At 42.6% G+C, this 15,416-nt stretch overlaps 1 protein-coding gene across 1 annotated transcript in view; it reads right to left on the reverse strand.

Annotated features, from left to right (window-relative positions):
- Positions 1–1,915: 1,915 nt before the first annotated feature.
- Positions 1,916–15,416, reverse strand: part of cntln (centlein, centrosomal protein) — an 84,112-nt gene continuing 70,611 nt past the window's right edge. Inside the window, exons 26-27 of the mRNA XM_068589372.1 lie at positions 12,371–12,445; positions 1,916–2,764 (exon numbers count right to left, since the gene is read on the reverse strand). Coding sequence (XP_068445473.1) covers positions 2,654–2,764; positions 12,371–12,445 — 186 coding nt within the window. The 3' untranslated portion in view covers positions 1,916–2,653. The remainder of the gene's footprint in view (positions 2,765–12,370; positions 12,446–15,416) is intronic.

Consider the following 15,416-nt stretch of genomic DNA (forward strand, 5'->3'; position numbering starts at 1 on the left):
AAGTAAGGGAGATCACCAGAGGCTGTTTTCTACTCACTCCACAGCTGGTTGACGAGATCTGCAAGGACTAATTGTGCATCAGATGGAGACTGCAGAGATTCTTGGTTTGGGCTTCGACTGTTCTTTGTACTGTGGGCTTCCCGCCTTCCCACCCAAGTGGCACGCACTCACACCAGACTGAGGGAACTTAAAAGTACCACAGAGAAGCCTTGGGACACGAACACACACGCAAATACAAGACAAACACACACGCATACACAAATCATCGATCGACCCCAAAGTCAACCCGTGACCCTGACCTCCTCTACCCCTCCAGGAGCAATGTCCTGCAGGAATCCGTGAAAAGAAGAAACAAATACAAGAAAGTTGGATTTGAAAAGAAGTCGGGGAGAGAGAAAGAGATAAAGACAGAGAGAAAAGAGAGCAAAAAATGACACCAAGTTGATTGTGTTGGAATGAATAAAAGGGGAAGAGAAGAAAACTTTGCATTTGGAACTACTGATCAAAGTGATTCCCACAGGAAAGCACTCTTAATGAGAGCTGTACAAAAAAAGAAGGGTGGAAGACAAGGAGTGTGAAAGAGAAGAAAAGAAGGGAACAGTATGCCATTCCTACACAGAAAATAAAGAGATGAATCATATACAGCGCCTAGTGGAAGACATGGTGTGTGTGTGTGTGTGTGTGTGTGTGTGTTGGGTGGGGGGTTGTTTGAAGGGTGTTTTCAAGATCGTTTTAACGTCTTCACTGAGGGAGCGTCAGAGGCAAGGCCAGGTTAATTAAACCCAAGGGAGTACCAGCTGAGGGGGCCCACATTTGAATATGTCATAGAAATAGCACGAGTGTGTCAGCCGAGGCCGGGGCTCGGCGAGCAAACATGTTGACTATGCATTACACGCTAAAAGGGAGAGAGAGAATTAGAGAGAGAGAGTCAGACAGCAAAGGGTGGGGGCGCCGACATAATTTGCGTGGCACCACTGCTTTACTCTTTTATACCCACAGCGCCACCGGATTTCTCTGAGTTATTAATGTTTGTCATTAGCCGCATTACCCTGGAGGACAGTGACTGGGGGAAAAAACTGCAGAAATTTATATGGGACAAATATTGACAATAGCTGGCTCCTGGGTATTGGAGAGGAAGAAAAGATGCAAACTATGTTAATGAATGGTAATTAACCACAAGGGTTTGTCTCTCCTGGATCCCAGCTAAATTGGTCCCCGAGTTGCAGCTAGAGACAGTCCTGGCCTAATCCTTTATTATAAAAAGATAAAGGAAAACGACATCATTAGCATATATTTGAGAAGGGAGGGGGGATTAAAAAGTGGAATTATTTCTTTTTAATTCCTGAACGGAGGATTCTTCACACCATTGTTAATTATACATAACACAAAGAAAAGGAGGAATGTGATGAAGAGGAAAACAAAAGCTAGGAGAGGTATAGAAGAAATACAAAAAAAATGTAAAAAAGCATGACTTGAAGGGAGGTGTGTGTGGTCTCTTGTGTAAGATTCCAACTCAAGGACAGAAGAGACCAGGATTATGGTTTAATATTTAAAATGAATAATACGAGTGGGAGGAAAAGGGAAACAGATAAAAGGGGTTGGAGGTAGTTATGTCAAGGATGTAACCACTCCTCTCATACACCCCTGTACTGGGCTGTGTGTGCTCATGTGGACCCTTGTTAATGATGCCAACAGCAGGGGTCACTTGTTACAGGCAGGAACCATGCCAACAGTCAGCTGTCAATCATGAGAGGTGTGAGCACCCTGCTGTCCACCAGAGCACCTTCAGTTACCATCACACTCTGACTGACAGTCCTTTGAACTGATGGGAAAATAAGAGAGACCATTTAAAAAATACGACCATGAAATTCAGAACAATAATGCCGTCTTTGAAGAACAAAATATAGACACAAAAAAAGAGGAAGTGGATTTTTATTTTGAAATTAGGAAAAGCTTTTCAGCAGACATCATGGATATTTAACATAATTAAGTAATACATTATCAACAAATAATTGTAATACTAGATCAGATGCTAGAACAAATTGTATACATCCACAAAATCATTTCTTTTAGTGCATTTGATGAAAATACTTCAGCGGGCTTCGATCCTTGCATATGTTCTCTCAGGGCAGTGCAGTGCTCTGTTAAATGGATCCAACTTTACAGTGAATATTCTGCTCTGTGCTGCACTCTTGACTTTCTCAAAGTGTTGACTTGGCATTGCTAGGTCAAGTCCCTGCATCCCGAGGTCCTTCAGGTGCCAAATAAATTAGGTGGAGAGGTAAAACAGAGCAAAAAAAAAAAAAAAAAGAGTCTAACTTAAACATTAAAGTAAGCATTTGCCTTATCACCCCAGGTCTGCGTTGAGAGTGGCTGCATTGTAAATTAGCTTGGCGCTAAAGGGCCCTGTCTGATAGACATAGTGCACTGAGCGCTAACACAGATGTCGAGGGCTCATTTACAAAAGCCAGGCTGCTGAGTTGAGCCAGTGGTCCAGAGTGAGTCGACAGCGCTTTTCTTACAAATATTGGTTCTGCTACCCCGGCTCAGCTTGGCTCAGCCCAGCTCCCACTGAGTAAGAACTGGGGAGGGAGAGAAGAAGGGAGGGAGAAAAAGAAGAGGATGACAGTTTTCCCAGCCTCAGCCCAGGGAGTCAGGCTTTTTCGCTGACTGGTGTTACGAGCGTGGCCAGCTCTTCTGTCAGCACTTTCCTCTCCTTCATCTTCACGCGCAGAGCCTCCATTAGCTGGCCGGCAGAGGGGATCTGCAAGGGAGGGAAAGGATAGAGAAAGGGTGTGGGGGCGGTGGTTGTAGGGGTTAGATAAAACGGGGAAAACACACAAATGCACCGCTTTTAAAAAGAGTCAGATTTTTGACACCTGGCAGCTTTTCAGAGAGCCTTTGTGCTGTTTTGTGAAACAACAGAACCTCAAATTGGGCCTGAGGACTTGTGAAACTTTTGAGGGACCGTCCATGTTGAGTGTTTGGACAAAGAAATTCACAAAACAGGTTACACAGCAGTAGCTTCAACACCTAATCCCACGCTTTACTTTTTCCCCCTGAGAGTCCCTTCTTAATCGGTGGTACAGTAATGTTAGATTGTTAAATAAATCAAATTTTTTAAATCTTTTTTTTTTATTTTTAAAACACTTGCATGATCATATGTACATCCAAACAGTTCTAGTTTACTATAGTAGATTCAATATTCAAGATATTTGTATTGGCATATGCACAGATAACAGGCAGTTCACTGTACAATGAAAAGCTTATTTTGCTAAGTCCCCTTATATAGTATAATTGTTTCTCTTGCTCATAGTGGCAATGAAGACGTCCCTTCTTGATTGAATTTAAATGTAAGAGAAAACCCTCTTAGTTCTGCGGAAAAAATGATTCTTAGATTCAAGCTAACAGTAGTCAGCAGTATGAGTCAGAATACTCCAGGGGGCATCTGCCAAATTCATCTTTTAAGAAAAATTAAATTCCCTCATTCTGTTACCTCCTCTCCACGGCACTATTTAAAACACTTCTGCATAAACTGTCCCACGTTTGTCCCACGACTCGTCCGTGTGCAGTGTCCAAAGGGTTTTAAACAGTAATATTTTAGGGAAAATGCTTGGTGGTACTTGCATAAATGAGACTTTGATTATGCTGCACGAGTTGTGTGAGAGTTTGTATACAAATGTTTTGATGTAGTTTTGCTGTTGGTGGCTCCCATCTATGTAAATTCATCAAGACCTTTTCCCGTTTTGATGCTTCGTTCACCGCGGAGACATCCGAGAAAAACATTTTCTTCCAGAACTAAAAAGGTAACATGGGATGAATTACAGACATATAAATGGTCAGTTTGTGGTTGAAGTATTCCTTTAAGAAAGAAACAAAAGGGGAAATGTGGTCAAAAATGGCTATAACGTTGGATCCCCACTCAATTTAACAAACCTCATAAGAGCGTCAGCTAAATTTGAGAATTAATTTTGCATTGAAAAAGGTCTGTGGATTTTGTCTCTCATCGTACTTTGTAATCGTGTCGGATGTCTCTTCCTGGCCATTAGAGACAAGGGGAATGATTACGGCGTCTTGCAATGTACATGCGGGTGCTGTGAGTCGTGTTCTGTGACAGAAGCACAAGAAAATGACAATCATTCCCCTTTTCTGGTGGGCTCATGACACACTCCCCTCTCTCCAGAGGGATACGTTGATCACTTTTCAGCAGAAACGCCTCAAGGCATAATTAAAACATCAAGAACATCACCGGGGACATTTAGAGCATTGTTGTGTTTTTATTGGGCTGTGTTTATGCTGGGAATGTGAGAGGATGGGAACTGATGTCCACTTAATCGTACAGCTTTATAAAGGTTGCGTATGAAGGACCTATATGTGTTTGGCAGGCTTCTCCTCTGAGTTCTGGCTAATTTTGTTTTTCCTCTGAATCAACACAAGGATTTTATGGTCATTAGGGCACCTGATCAAAGGCAGGCATTCAAAGGCAGGCATTCATACTGTATCACCCATAAATATTCACTTCAAGTTATGTGCAGCCTTTTACAAGCGCCTTTTTCATGCAAGGGAGACAAATTCATTCCCTGAGCAATTTTCTAAGTCACATGGCGTGAGATGAGATGTGGACTGGCCAAGCTGAAAATAGTGACTTCTATATCATAAAACTTTTGCTTTTTATCTCTTGAAAGAGAATGTGAAAACATAAGCTACTGAAACATACACAGAGAAAACAGGCTGACTCAAGTCTGAATTGCCGTAAAAAAAAAAAACTTCACTGAATAACACCTGCATCTGGGAATACAAGGTATTGTTGCTTTGAAGTGATTAACACAAACACATATTGGAATTAGGTCTGCAGCTGACATGTTTTAAGGACATTTGAAACTATCGTCTTATCAATTTCAAATACGTCCGGAGAGTAAGAAGCTCAGGAACTCAAACACAGGCGGTCCCCATGCCCCTTGACACATCTCTCCTCTTCATTAAAGGTAACAGGAGCAGAGAACACAAGGTCCCATGTGCCGTTTGTGTGTGTGTGTGTGTGTGTGTGCGTGTGTGCAGTGGGGAGTCAGTTCCAACAGCACTGGATGCATCAAACACACGGCGCTATTCCTCAGAGAACCACTACACTGAAGTAACTGCTGAGACATCTCCCTCTGCCTCTGTCCTTCAGGGAGAATTCACCCTCCCTGTCTCACGCACACATTCACATCGGCATGCACAATCTCCCAATCAGCTAATTGCACTTAGAGCCACTAACTATGCAAACAAACTAACTAAAATAGAGACACAGGCACAACACAAGGCTCTATGGGACAGCAAAGAGGGAGACTGGATCATTAAAAGTACTGATATGGGAATATGGGTAAACAACACTAACAGGTAAACATGGTCTAGATAAACCAAATGGAGTGTAATTTAAGTCTGAAACATATTAAACCTTATATACTTGTAATCTCTTTATTTGTAAGTATAAACTGGACATTCACTTTTTCTTAATCTTAGTCAGAGACGACAAGACACAAGAGAAAGAGAGAATAAGGGATGTTGCAGGATATGGTTGGCGTCTTAACCACATGTAAAATTATCCCCATCTTCATAAACCTTTATGAAGTTGATTTATGCCAAGTACATTGAGAAAATCTCTCTCTCTCGCTCTCTCTCTCGCTCTCTCTCTCGCTCTCTCTCTCGCTCTCTCTCTATACATACATACATACATACATACATATTCCCTATTGGTGTGTGACTTACATCAGCAGCTTTTGGCGCAGGGAAACACAAGCACTCACACACGGGCTCACGGACAGGCCGAGCAGCAGGACCATCCTTTCCATCCTTTCCATTCATCCAACAGCCACATTTGCTGGGGACCGATACCCTGCAGGATGGTTGGGGGTAAGCTGTAATGCAGCTGCTCGACTGGATCCCCTGGGCTGCTTAAGGCAGTGTTAGGAACTGGCACTAATGTTATGCTACAGTTGATTTAGCTGGGCCTCTGTCCCCTTTGGCAGAGCTAGCCAACACCAGCGCTAAGCAACGCTGCCGCTGTCTTGCAAGAGGCCCTGTCCCCTATGGCAACACTAAAAAAGCTACTGTAGCAATAAGCCATGCTAACTCACATCATTACTATTCAACAGGCCCTGCAGAGCAGACCTTTGTCTAGGTGTGATTTCATGAACATGTTTCAGAAGTGAACTGACAAGTAAAGCCACTGACACTGACAAGTGTGTGTGTGTGTGTGTGTGTGTGTGTGTGTGTGTGTGTGTGTGAAGACAAGAATAAGAGCTGCAAGCAAAAGGTGTTTTTATGAGCCAATTAAATGACATTGCTATTCTATAGCCTGAGGCACACCCCAAGGCGAGGTGCAGCTCAAAGTTGCAGCACTCCAGTGACCATTGTCTGGTAGTGGCATTACACACATCAACTTTTCTTTTTTCCTAAAAGATCGATCATCCCAGCTCTTTTGTCTTCTCCCTCAGAACAGGTTAGAGCAATTATTTCCAAGGGCCCAATTTGTGAGTAGATGTAAAGATCGTGTCAGGCTGCTGGGTATCTAAGTGGGTCCAAATGAAGGAGGGAGAATCAGTGAGCCTAACAGTGACAGAAGGGGCTGCTTCATTCAAATTTCTGCATGAAGTCATCATGTGACTACCAAGTGTTATTTCTCAGTTATTCACTGGTTAACCACCTTAATAATATAAATGTGACAGCCCCGTATAATTAGGTAGATGTTGCCTCTTGAAAAAAGTGACATTTGGCTCCTTCAAATGTCCTACACGAGTGACTAACTGTATACCTGTAACAACAGAGTACCTTACCGTGTATATTTTCTACTGTAGCAAACTGTCCTCTACTGGTTGATTTGATCATAACCATAAAAAAGTTAAGTTTAGGATCCAACTGTATGACAGGAGCATTATCAGAGTGGTGACTGATTCTTGCTATAAATTTTGGTCCCTGGCTGGTGAGCCGTCTCCAATCTAGGCCACTACTCAAGGTAAGGGAGAAGAAGTAGTTACAGTAGTTTTATTACAGTGGGGGGAAAAAACAGCTCTTTGATCTTTGATCTTCTCACTTTTGTTTGAAAATCAAATTTATCAAACGGGGGAATAACAACAACAACAGCATGATAAATAGATTAAAAGCCCAAGCACAAAGGCACCATACTAAAAAGTCTTGCATTTGATTATCTCTGATAATGAATATGTCACATTTGCAAAGAGGGGCTCAGGTAAGAAAATCACGAAAGCACCGGTAAGCCTATTCTCTCCCTCTCCCTCGTAATTACCTACTCCTGCAGCGGAGCAGATCCCTCTCTTTTCTCCCTTAAGGTCACTAGAGACTGATATGAAAGGGAATTGGACACTTGGGGCCACAAATACTGTAATTAAAAATCTCTCCTTTTCTTGATACGTTGTTTGGAAACATCATTTCAGTGTGCAACATGCATTTGTTAGGGATCTGACCTAAATACACCCTAGATTAAACACAGGAATGCACCGGGTCTTTGTTTCAGGTTCCTACTCATTAGGTGTGAAAATGAGATGATTCAGGCACGATTGGGGTATAAATATAGAAAGGTGATATCCATACAAAACAGGAGCAATCTTTAGGTGGATTCAGCAATCAAGAACACACCCGTGATTAACAGTAGGGCTCATTGGCCGAGGTAATGTACTGGGAAGCAGTTACAATCAACAAAAGTGTCTGTGCCTGCAGCAAACTGTCACCTATAAAGCAAGAAGGTGCTAAGAATTGTTGCCTCTCAATGTTTGTTCACTGATGTTTGGGAATTTAACACATCTCGTCATCCATTTAATGAGGAAATGTCTACTTTCATCATTAATTCTCTTCTTGTCGTAACATAAAGAGCGAAAGTCCACTATGCTCCAAAGGGTACAATCAGACCAGCAGTAACCTTAAAGCTCCGAAATAGCATCACGACTCAAGAATAATAGATTATTCACCCGGACTATTTGAAGTCATCTCCTGAAATGTGGTTAAGTAATCGCTCCAACAGTTTAATGGCTAAGAAACAGACGCAAAAGGCTGCATCTGCTTTTTCTATTAATGTGAAATGCAAGTTGAACAGTGTGCTCTGGTATTAGTAAAGTCTCCTCTGGGGGTCCCTCCCCCCTAATCCCTGCCACTGTTCCAGTGACATATTTACAGTACAAAGGCTGGTCCTCAGTCCCCTACACACACATACAAACACACTCACAGAGACAGAAAAAGACTGGCTGATTTAATTAGCCCAATCATTAAATAAGGCTTAATTAGAGTCACTTTCCTTCAGAGAGAAGTGTGGGACTCATAGCTTTTCCTTGTCATTACAGCAGCATAATGAGCCACACAACACAACACACTACTCATCACCCTCACAGCATCGTAACAATAGTAAACTTTCCCACTGCATTAGCACTGTAAGGCATGGAGCCTTTGATATCTTTAATACCACGGTTTAATGATGTAATGCCCTGGGGAACCACCAACATGATGAGAGGCTTTGACAAGAGGTGACATGAATAAAGTCTGTTATTTGAATTTAGATAAATGGTGCCATTAACATCATAGCAATAAGCAGCAGCAACACCTCCCCAAAGTTCAATAAGGTTTTGAAATTACAGGAAAATGTTCAGCCCTGTAGTCCATCCATAAACGCCTTTCATGTTTTATAACAAGTCCAGTCCAGATGGGTCTGGCCTGTCTCTACTACTGTCTTAATGTAATGTTCACCTGCTTGTTATAGTTTGGAGGCTGATAAGAAGTGATGCTTGTACGTCTCCCTCGGGTGTGATTGTGAAGTAAATATTAGCAGGCCCTCAGCGCCACCCCAAACCACTGTCCTCTCATAAAGAAATCAACAGAGTCAATGACTTTTTAAATGTTATTATGCTGTCATGAGGCTTGAGATGGGTCCGTGTGTGTGTACAAAATGAGTCTGAAAAATGATCTGGAGGGAACGTGTGTGTGTGTGTTTGCATTCATGTGCACACGCTTGCATGCACATGCTCCTCCTGTTCATTATTGGCCAGCAGCAGAAGCCAGTCATTTCCCTGTCTTCATAAAGACTTGGCCCATTAAATTCTACCTCCAGTCAATAATTAGGACTCCACAAATAAACCAAAGGCAATTAAATCAATGCTTCCCCGGGCCGGTGCCTGGACCCCATGGCCCACATGGACACTCCATCTTCTCCGCTGGCCTTATTCATGGTGGGTTGCGGTGGAGCCATACAGCACACCCCCTGGCCTGCTCATGATTATTAGATAGCACCGTCCCTCGATCCTGACTATGGAGCGCCGCTTATGGTGGCTCTCCACTGAGAGGCGTAGCGTTTGATTTCATTAACTCACCAGTAGAGGTGAGAGACGAGGAAATGAATGCAATGTTTCATTTGCCACTGCTTCAGCATGAAGGGAGCAGTAATTCAACGCATTCACACACACCGTTTGCCAATGTGTTGTGGATGTCTCTCTTTCTTGTTACGTTGACATGTGGCAGTGCACAACAGTGATGGTGAGCAACAGCCCACACACGGAGACACAGATGCACACATACATTCCACTCCTCAGCTCTTTCACATCTGCACACACACAGACACACACACGCAGAGTGAGTGATGGGTTTTCTATTGACAGGGCCACTGAGATAATAAAGTGCTGTCCCACTGGCAGCTCCATTAGGCACTGACAGTGACAAGATGAGGCTGTCGTGAGAGTGCACATGCACACACGAATACGTACACATTTCCAGAAATACACACCGATGGACACATCCTCATCCTCTTTCAGTGACAGCCAGCCAGTTAAGGACATGGATCTCTCTCTCATCTTTTCTTTCACTGGGTCTATTTCTGTCGCTGTGTCTTTTTAACCGAAGAAGTGTGTGTGTGTGTGTGTGTGTGAGAGTGCAGCTCAGGGGTAGGATCATATCACTATTAGGGGAGTGTGTTATTAGTGTCACAGGCAGGGTGACAGGCCAGGCCATTCCACTTCACAGATGTTCTGCTTGGTGAGCCTTTTATAAGCTATGACAGAAAGTAGAGAGGCAAAGGGGTTCCAGTATGAGAGTTCATGAAGTATATTCCCTCACTATGAAGACACTCACTTCTCAGCATCAGCAGACATTTGTAGTTCAGGCATGTTATCATCGAGGTCTTCAAGGCTTCACATTAGGAGATCTACCTTAATTAACCGACAGACAGGCACTAAGCGCGTCTTCATAGACCCTTCGCCTGGTCTCTCTCTTAGTATGTGAGATATCACACCAGCCCTGTCAGAAAAAAGACGAGCGACACATGCAGACACAGAGTCCGTTGTCCCCTTGATACAACAGCATGCTTTTAAAAAAACAGAAGAGATAGAGAGAAGATGAAAAATTAAAAATAAATAAATGAACAAAAAACAGAACAAGATGGACTTGAAAGGGGATAGAAAAAGTCTGTTGCGGGGAGGGGGGATGACTGCTGTGGTCCCAGCGGTCCCCACAGAGACCTCGGGGCGAGTCTCAGCCTTGTCATACTCCACTCTTCTCCTCCACTCCCCACATCAGCTCCTCCGCTCCCTCCCCTTCCACCACCCCTGTTCTGCCCACGGAAAACGTCGATAGCAGGCTGCTGGTGCCGAGGTCTCTGGTGGACACTAGCTCATTCTCCCGGCATCGACAGGCCCGCCAAATCAATATTTAGTTCCCCACTAACAAGCTGCCTCGGGGTCTGAGCCAGAGAGAGAGAGAGTAAGAGAAAGAGAGGGAGAGAGAGAGAGAGAGAAAGAGAGAGAGAGAGAGGGAGAGAGAGAGAGAAATGCAGGACAGTGGAGGATGGCAGAGAGAGACAGAGAACAGGGACTGAGAGCTGTCCAGCTAGAAGGGAAAAACATGGATTCAGTAGAGTGTGTGTGTGTGTGTGTGTGTGTGTGTGTGTGTGTGTGTGTGTGTGTGTGTGTGGGAGGGGGAGAGGAAGGTGGAAAGGTCAGAAGAAGATCTGGGGAACAAGAGAACAGTGTCTGGTGTGTGTCGTGGTGCGGAGGCGACGCATGAGTGCCTGCGGCAGCCGCTGACAAGAACACAGACAAGACACACATACACACAGTCGACACTCTCAATCATACACATATCACAGCGAGCAGACGTTGACAGCACTCGAGTAAAGCTCCAGCAGAGCACTCACAGATGAGTGGCTGTGCGCGCACACACACTCTCTCTCACTGCACTCTCTCTCACACACACACACACACACACACACACACACACACACACACACACACACACACACACACACACACACACACACACACACAGAGGCTATAGTTGCTTTTCTTTGTTTTATCCTTTACATCATTGCTTTTTTTTGGGAGCCTGGAGCAGGACACATTGGTGTGGGAATGAAAAAAGGGTGAAACTGGTGCCCAAAATTTTCTCGACTGACAAAGCAACACATCTTCAATGCTGGGCTAAAATAACATCCAAATAATTATGTAAATGCAAAGATAATGCATTCATTCAATGCTTCAATGGAAATAAAACTTTTTCCATTTAATTCAATTAATTGTTTCTTGATTATTATTATTATCTTCAACTAAATTATCGAACAAAAAATGACTTTTTGTGTAAAACATAAAACTTAACCTTGGTAACAATAACTTTTAAAGGAGCTGTATCTAAAAAGATGAATATTATTTTAGCAGCAAACAACTGTTAGCTATGAGTCCGCCGGCTTGCCAAAAACCCCTAATCTTGGTTCTTGCATCTTCAAAATTATACTGTATAGTTTATTAATATATAAATCTAACATCTGACCATGTGGAAAACAATCAAGAGAAACTACCCACTAATGATAAATGAAGAGAATAATATATATTGAAACAGTGGAGTGATAACCAAACCTAACCATTATCCTTTGTACTTCTATAAAGCACATATGATTATACTTTCACTTACATTCTTTTGGAAATAAAACCATGTTTTCTTGCAAGTTTTTTTTGGAGAATTTGTTGATTTTAATAATATTTCTGCTCGATTTCGATTCAGTCTCAGAAACTTTCAAAAGAAAAATCTTTGTGCAAGTTTTATGTTACCATTTGACACTGCAGACAACAGTTGTTCTACAAATCTACAACAAATCAGCAAAGAGCTTGCTCGGCCAATGACTCGCAATGTAAATTAAGTGAAAAAATAATTTCTGTATCCGTCCCTTGATTATTCCTTCGGGCTTTTCATTACGTTTTGAAAATGTACTTAGTAGCCCATAATCTTGTTAAAAAATAAAATGAACCGAAGAGAAGCAGCTAATATCTATTTTTTTTTTTTTACTCCTGCACACACACTAGAATCTAGTGTGTGTGCAGGAATGAGTAACCTTTGTGATCCTGACCTTCTGCTGAAGGATGTGGTTGAGGTGGTCCAGCCACTCCTGGTCACTTGGACTCGCTGAACGGGTCTCTGCTCCCTGCAAACACAACAGCAAAAACATTTTAATGACAGGATGGAGGATGCACAGAAAACCATGCCAACGCTGAGAGAGAATACCTCCAATAAATCCTAAGAATGTTAGCGTTTTGTACGGAGAGCAAATGTAACATTTCAAGTGAATCCGACAAAAGTCACTTGACGTTTCCAGAGAGAACCTGCTGCTGTATCTTTAGATTGGCCTCTGTGAGTATCCTGCTTAAGGGCAAAATTGTAGCATCACACCAGCCAGGACCTTGAGGCAGCTCTCTGGAGACTCAGTGGCGAGGTACGCCGGAATACGTTTGCATGCTACTCATGTATAAAGACCGAACAGAGTGGTAGCCTTGTTACTGCTAATGAACAGAAAGAAGAGCGACGGCGTGGCCATGTACACCTCAGCACTAATGCGTTACCTCTTCACTTCAAACCCCAGGTGTAGCTGCTGGAAATGATGTGACGAGCCTTGTACCGCCTCACAGGGAAGCGGGGAGGGCAAGAGGGGGAACAAAAGTGTGTGTGTGGCAGAATCTTAAAGTCCCTGCACTTGCAGACTGCCTGACCTAACAGGCTGCTCCTGTGACGTCTGGGACGGCAAGGGCTGTCCAATGCCAAAAGTCCACAAAGGGGCTCATGCAGACTTATGTGAACTTTAGAGTTCCCTTTAAGGTGGCGACCTCACCAGAGTGTGCTCTGAATATCACACAATATTCATAGCGCTAGTAATACTAGTCCGGCCGGGAAATGTTGACAACCCATACAACTAAAAAAAAGAGCTTTTCACAGTCATGGGAAGTGCGACCATGCCGATTAATCATTATATTACATCTATTATTTCATCTAAAGCAGCTGATGACACAAATGTCTCAAGTGTGAAGAAAATTCAGCACCATAAAAGTAATATAAAATACATCTCTATGTTCAATACATGGTGTATTTAATGCTCATTTGTCCTTTTTTTTAAAAATTCTTTTTTATTTTAACTCTACAGCCACAATAAAGATGTGTTGTACTAAACAAAGCAATGTGCCCCTTTCTTCTGAATAAAGCTCAAAACAATTTACAAAGATAGACAGCGACCAGGCTGGGACTGTTAAGATGTGGGCATTGGTTGTATCCATGGCAAATTAGTAAGGATGTCTTTCTCCCTGGTGTGCCCCAGCTTCCTGGAACCCTTCATGTGTTATCCTTGGTGGTAGCAGTTGGTCTCGGCTAATTTCAGTGCATGCCTAATTGTGCTTGGTGCTCTAAATAACTGAGAAAGTAGGTAGTGATCAGGGGCGGGAAGAGTGTGTGGTTGTTTTAGCAAGTGATAAAAAAGAGGGTGAGAGAGTGGGCCATTCTTGTGACTACTGCCCTCAAGCCAGGGGGGAACACGGTGTGTGAAACAGTGAATGTGCTTGAGAGGGAGTGTGCTGGCCCACCCTTGGTAGATATATAACAAAGCACTGACCCTCCATCAAACATTAGGTGCAAAACAAACTGGTCTGGCAATTACAGGCTTATTACATCTGGATCATTAACTCCACAACAAGTTGCCAGGGGAGCCCGGAGCTGCTCGGCCCTCTCTGGTCCTCTGTTACCCACTGTGGAATGGACAGAGGCAAATAACTGTGTGCAGCGCACTACATGTGTGGAGCACTTAAGTTTGAGCCCACTTTGATGCCTTCTTTGCATCTATATACATCCATCGCATTGATTTTGTGGGCTTGCATATATGTGTGTGGGTAAGAGAGCAGCTGTACATTTCTGTATGACTCTTTGAAAATCAATTATACATTAAAAAAAACAAAACACAAATGAATACAATCAACACGAAAAGATCATCTATTAGACAAAATTCTGAAAAAATATAACCACAACAAGGAATCATTCATAAAAGAAAGGTTTTATCGGCATTACATACAAGAGTACATTGATTTCAAAACCCACTACAATGTTAAAAACTTCTGCTCACATTGTTGGCATGCAAAATCTGCCAAACTAAAGAGATGTAGATATGTTGCCAATGGAGTATTCTCATTTAAAAGTAAAAGTGAAGACTGAAACCAAACCCTATTAAGCCGTGGGTTCTAATTCAGCACACTGGCATCGCACAACCCAGTGAATAAATGTATTCACTGTGGTATGTGTTGGACTTGTTGAAGACTGCTGGGACATCCTGATAACCTCGTGTCTCGTGACGTCCTCAAGTCCAAAAGAAATACACACAAATTGACAAGGGTTGTGAAAAAGGTCCGAACATTTCTTTGACTGAGGGGGGAAAAGATATCACATTTCTGAAACAAGTATGAGGAAACTTCAACTCTGTGCCAAACTTTCAAATTGAGTTGTAGGCAATATATTCACAACTAGAGAAGCATCGTGTGCACAGCTAAAGCAAAGTTAGAGTTCAGGGCGGACATGTAGCGAGTCAAAATAGGGCGCACTTGATTGTCTCTATAGAATAAACTATTAACGTCACTGTGACAAAAAACGTATGATTATCTGGTGAATGTGTGCCTTCTCGACAGTGCTGTGATTTAGGGATTAACTATCTGATTTAGTTGGTCCTAATGCAAATACCTGAGCTTTGGGTATTACCTGATACTGAGTACCAATCCAATACTCTTGTTTAATTGATAAGCTGTAGCCTCACCGTGTGGAAGTGACTGGGATCATTTTTCATCAGGTTTTACTTAAACATCACTTTCTGAACTTTGTAAAACATAATATAACTAACAAATACATGTACATAAATGTATAAAATGTGTATTTTATGAAAATAATGGTATCTCATACCAGATTGCCCCATTGTCACAGTACTCAATCCAACTATTTGAGTCAGTATCAGACCGACATTCGTATGACTATGGATGCATCTCTACTATGAATGTTCAATTAACGAAACAGGAAGAACACAGGCAGCATGTTAGGGCACCAAGCAGAACGCCATTAACCACCATTAATATGAGACAAGTGGTGTACACAGT

Source organism: Clinocottus analis, unplaced genomic scaffold (genome assembly GCF_023055335.1).
Source record: "Clinocottus analis isolate CAN_PGR_092001 unplaced genomic scaffold, fCliAna1.0.p SCAF_22, whole genome shotgun sequence".
Taxonomy (NCBI): Eukaryota; Metazoa; Chordata; class Actinopteri; order Perciformes; family Cottidae; genus Clinocottus; species Clinocottus analis.